Raw genomic sequence first — 4,703 nt, 5'->3', positions numbered from 1 at the left:
AATCAGGACTCATGACATTATGAAAACGACCTGTTATGAAAATGGCCTGAATGAAAAATAAAACTGTTCTGCTTTTTGGACCAGTTTCTTGTTTCTTACAAGTTGCCCAAAAAGTACAGTGGAACCCTTTCCCCTTTCTCGGTGATTTCTACATTGATAATATTTGAACATTGATAGTATTTGAACACATGCTGCTGGGTAAATGTTTTAAAAACTGGATTTGTAATTAATCTTCAGGTAGTTTCACAAAAGATCAACCAGCAAGGGGGAAAACCTCACAGGGTGTTTATGTGCCTGGAAGCCAGATTTACAGGGAACTCTCATGTTTGTGCTTAAAAGAGAAAGGCTCAGACATCCCTATTTACAATACAGCAAAAGATACCTTAATTCTCCTAATGACCAAATTTAATACATCTGTGCCATCATAGTTAAGACTGAGATACAAGAATCTCTTCTGTGGAGAGTAAGCACGTACTCACTGGTTTTTATGCTGCCACAGTAATGACTGGCAACTGTCAGGGTTATTTTCCATTCACTTTTTTCCTCCCTAAAAGCAAGAGCTTGGATAATGGTAATGGAAAAAACAGGAGCAATTGGTTTTTATCACATAAGCTAGATTTGGATGCATATTTCAACAGAAGCTTTTAAAAGACTCCGCTGTGTTGTTTTGTTTGTTTGTTTTTTTTTTATTACAGTTTTTCAAGTTAGTTTGATAATATGTTTCAGGGAGATCTGTTATTTTACAGAAAAGGGCCCAGTTCTGTCAACAGTAACCAGCTAATGAAAACATTAAAATACAAGAATGCTTTTCAAAATTTTGAATGTATTTAAGAAAAATGGAACACTGGAAAGAAGGACAGAAGAAAGGGAAGAGTGGAAAGGAACACCAGAAGATTTAAAAAAAACAAACAACCAAACAAAACCACCACTCCTAACCAATATGCAGATATTCAATTTGCATAACCCCTGATAGGTAAACAAATAAAACCACCTTGAATGCATTCAAAGAAGTTTCAGAAGCAAAGGAAAAGATCATCTGTTTACAAATATTTGTCACACTGAAAACTAGAACAATCCTGTTTCTGAAGATGTATTTGTTTTTCACAACTCCCAGTATCACCTGTAACAGCAAATGTATTTATCAAGAAGTGATAAAGCAAAGAGTAATGAGTTACAACTACAAAGAATAACATACAGCATAGCTTTTACATGGAGGAGTGAAAACTGCTGAAAGTGGGAACTGGACACCCATCTCTGAAGGGCAGATGTGAAGAAGTAAAACAGGTATTACCATGTACATAAAATATATGCTCAGTCATGCTCACCTTTCTGAAAAATCTGATTCTATAAATTCTCGAGTCCGCTTTCTGTCCCTAAGAAAAGACAATTCAAACTTAAGATGAAAATAACATTATATATTTAGACCAATAAAATCAATGTATTTTGGGCCTAGTTGGGTACTAATGTTTGCTATTACATGTTTACTGAAAGGAGAAAACAACACACACTGAGCTTGACAAACTTTGTGGGAAGGTGGTTAGGACTTTGGAAGTTGTCTGAGCTCACTGCCAAGACAAGTTCTATTCCCAACTTTACCATGCTTTGCCTGTATGGTTTTAGGGAATTTGCTTCATCTGGAACTACAGGAAGTGATGATGTGACCTAGAGAACCAAATCCCATCAAAAAGGAGAAGCTGGGCTTCTTTGAAAATTCCTATTTAAAATTCCTCCATGTGGAAGAAAAATGCCTTTAAACAGTGCAAAAGATATACCCTGTATTTTCAGGACATTTATAGATTTGAAGATCTGTGCTGTGAAAGCCTGCATATATTTGGTTGTGCGATCCAGAACCCATCCGCAGATCTCTTCCTCTGCAGCAACCGTGGGATTTTTGTCTGTAGCAGTCCCTGTCCATGGTGCTTAACCCCGCACACTGCACGCCTGGGGGGTGCACGCAGCTGGGCTGGGGGGCTGCAGCCCTTCCTTGGACAGCAGGGACCTGGAACGGCAGTGAATGGAGAGCTGACCCCTGGTCTGTAAGTCAGGCTGCTGGAGGTTGTATGGAGCCTGCAGAATGAGTATGCGCGTGCTCTTGTCTTACTTGGTTTTGGAAACAATTTGGAATCTGTCAAGAGGAGTAAACAACAGGCAAAAGCAAGGAGTTTGGACTTGCAATCCTCTGGAACTGTCTTCAGCAAGGGCTCACTGCTTTGGTTCGGCAATACCACAGACCCTTCCTCACCTCTCTTCTTCAGATGAAAATACGACCTATCATATGGACTTCTGCAGGGATCAGTATTGATTGGCCAGTCTGGAGAACATCTTGCTCCTTTTTATGGGTAAAACAGTAGTTAGGCTCATTGGAAATACTGTGTCTAGATTTTGACCGTATACAAACAGAAGGATGGTGCTTCTCTTCGGTGGTGGTGGTTGATGCACTGCAACTAGGCTTCTCTTGGGGAATCTCTGTCACTCGATTTGGATGAATGTCAAGAAAGCTAATGGGTGTTGATTCTTTGGTTTAGCAAGCTGTGAACAGTCACTATAGCTTTTCCCTCCTCTGCCTACTAAAAGAATTTCTGCCTGGCCTCCATATTTCACAACAGTTGCAGAAACAAAGTGATCTTTGACAACTCCTTTTTTCAAATAAAATCAGAACTAAGTGGATTGAAAAGGTGTTTCATACTCAGCAAAAAAATCAAGCTTAAAAACTGCTCAGCTGGGCATGCAGTTTATTGGCTCTATGGTGGCAATATAGCAACTGGGAAGTACAAGCCTATGACAGCTTTTGCTTACAGCATAGAATGAAGAAAGTCAAGGTACAAACATGACATTTTCATTTCTGTCATTTCCTAGATGCTTCATTTTCCCACCTCTCAAGCTGGAAAGGTACTACTGACATTCATCACTGATTAGAAAAATTAACTGAGATGCAGAAATAAATTACTTCTTAATTTTCAGAGGTAAAGCACTACATCTGTCCCAAGACAGATAAGCTTAGCAGTATGGGTATTAAAAAACCAAACAAACAAATACTGTAAAGACCAGATTTCCTTAGAAGAGATAAAGATAGTCATGTCACTCTGGAGTACCTCAGAACCCCATGAAAACTTGTTGCTAATGTAAAATAGTAATGAAAATACATTGATTACATTGGAAATCTTCCATTAGAGTTTATTCTTAAATGCCTCTGGAAGCGTTTTTGACAGTCTCTCCTGCCATTGGCACCCGCTGGTAATGCTCAATAGCAAAGCTACTTGGCTATATCATGAATTTATTAAAAAAAAAAAAAGGCTTGTTTTAACAGGACTCATGAATTTGGGACTTTCCATTTTCACAAAGAAACAGATGTTACCATAAAACAAAATTAAAACAGGTGGTGAAGCGACCGGTGCTTGTACGTCCATGTTCACATGGTCCAGACATCAAAAGTGTGTAATAGCCTGAAGCGCATACTTCTTTTAGTTGTGCAAGAACTAGAAGCCGTAAGCCAACATATATATACAACAGTATAAATAAAGGAAAAGATCAGAACAGATCCTCAAAAGTCTTACCCTGGGACCCAGCCAGAAGCTTCTGTTATGTGTGTCTGTGTGACCATTGTTGGAGCTGGGTTATACGGACTCCCAATCAGAACGCTCCCTGAATTGGTCAGTCTTTGTGATGTGCTTATGATCTATGAAATTTAGAAATAAAAAACCAGCTCTCTTAAGAAAACAGAAGTTACTACAGCCCAGAATTCATACTCAGCATGGTACTAAGAAGAAAAAAAAAAAAAGTAATTCCATACCAGATCCAAGCTGCAGTCAAAATATGCAGAAGAGATGTCATCAGAAGATCTTCATACATTAAAGTAATTACAACACTGTTAAGTTTTCTACTAGTTGTACCATATTACTGTATTATTCATATGGACAAGAACTAGACAAGTAGAAATAATTACTAAGTATGGCGGATAGAATCTGTACGTATGCACATCTAGTTGTTCGAGAGTACATCTAGGCAATTTCTTGATCACTGTAATCAATAAAGCCTCCTTTCCAATGGATTTGTCTCTTGTAATTGTCTGTCTTTGGTACCAAAGACAATCTGAGCTGCAGGCAAAGTATTCCCTACAGTTTCTAGCATTCACGACATCTGGAAGCATTCCAGCAAACTAAGAAATACAACACTGTACCTATGGAATTAAATGTAAAGTCTGTACAGTGTAGATAGAATTTACATTTATTCAAACCTGGTGAAATCAACTTTCATCAACTTCCTGCTACACTGGCTTCAAATCAGAAACATTTTGTGATAGAATGATTCGTTTTTTAAACCTTGCTTAAGTTCAGCACTGGCGTAACACCAGTATGTAAGTGAGAATCAGTAACGCAATATTTCAATTAAACATCAATCCAATCCACTAACTTTTTATATCAATTTCTTACAACACTATAAATAACCTTTATTTGCAGTAAGCATATGGTCCTGCCAGCATATGGCGGACACATGCCAGAGAGAAAAGCTCTGAAATATTTTGCATACCGAAATGCATTTCACCACATTCCACCCTCTCTGAGGTTTCACGGCGCTCTACTGTCTTGTAAATCACAGGTCGAATGTGTCATAAAAGAGTATTTCATGTCCGATCTCTTCACAATTTTCTCGTGCCAACCACTGCAATAAACGGCGGTGGCAAAAGCGCGGCGGGTGTTTCCCAG

The 4,703-nt window shown here is 38.5% G+C and overlaps 1 protein-coding gene across 2 annotated transcripts in view; it reads right to left on the bottom strand.

Moving 5' to 3' along the window:
* The window catches only part of TFDP2 (transcription factor Dp-2 (E2F dimerization partner 2)), a 20,321-nt gene extending 16,651 nt beyond the window's left edge, over positions 1-3,670 (bottom strand). For both annotated transcript variants that reach the window (XM_009705839.1, XM_009705840.1), the window contains exons 1-2: positions 3,555-3,670; positions 1,326-1,373 (exon numbers count right to left, since the gene is read on the bottom strand). In XM_009705839.1, coding sequence (XP_009704141.1) covers positions 1,326-1,373; positions 3,555-3,601 — 95 coding nt within the window. In that variant the 5' untranslated portion in view covers positions 3,602-3,670. The remainder of the gene's footprint in view (positions 1-1,325; positions 1,374-3,554) is intronic.
* Positions 3,671-4,703: the final 1,033 nt, after the last annotated feature.

The sequence above is a fragment of the Cariama cristata genome, unplaced genomic scaffold (genome assembly GCF_000690535.1).
Source record: "Cariama cristata isolate BGI_N322 unplaced genomic scaffold, ASM69053v1 scaffold31848, whole genome shotgun sequence".
Lineage (NCBI taxonomy): Eukaryota > Metazoa > Chordata > Aves > Cariamiformes > Cariamidae > Cariama > Cariama cristata.
This window is presented reverse-complemented; position numbering and strand designations above follow the sequence as displayed.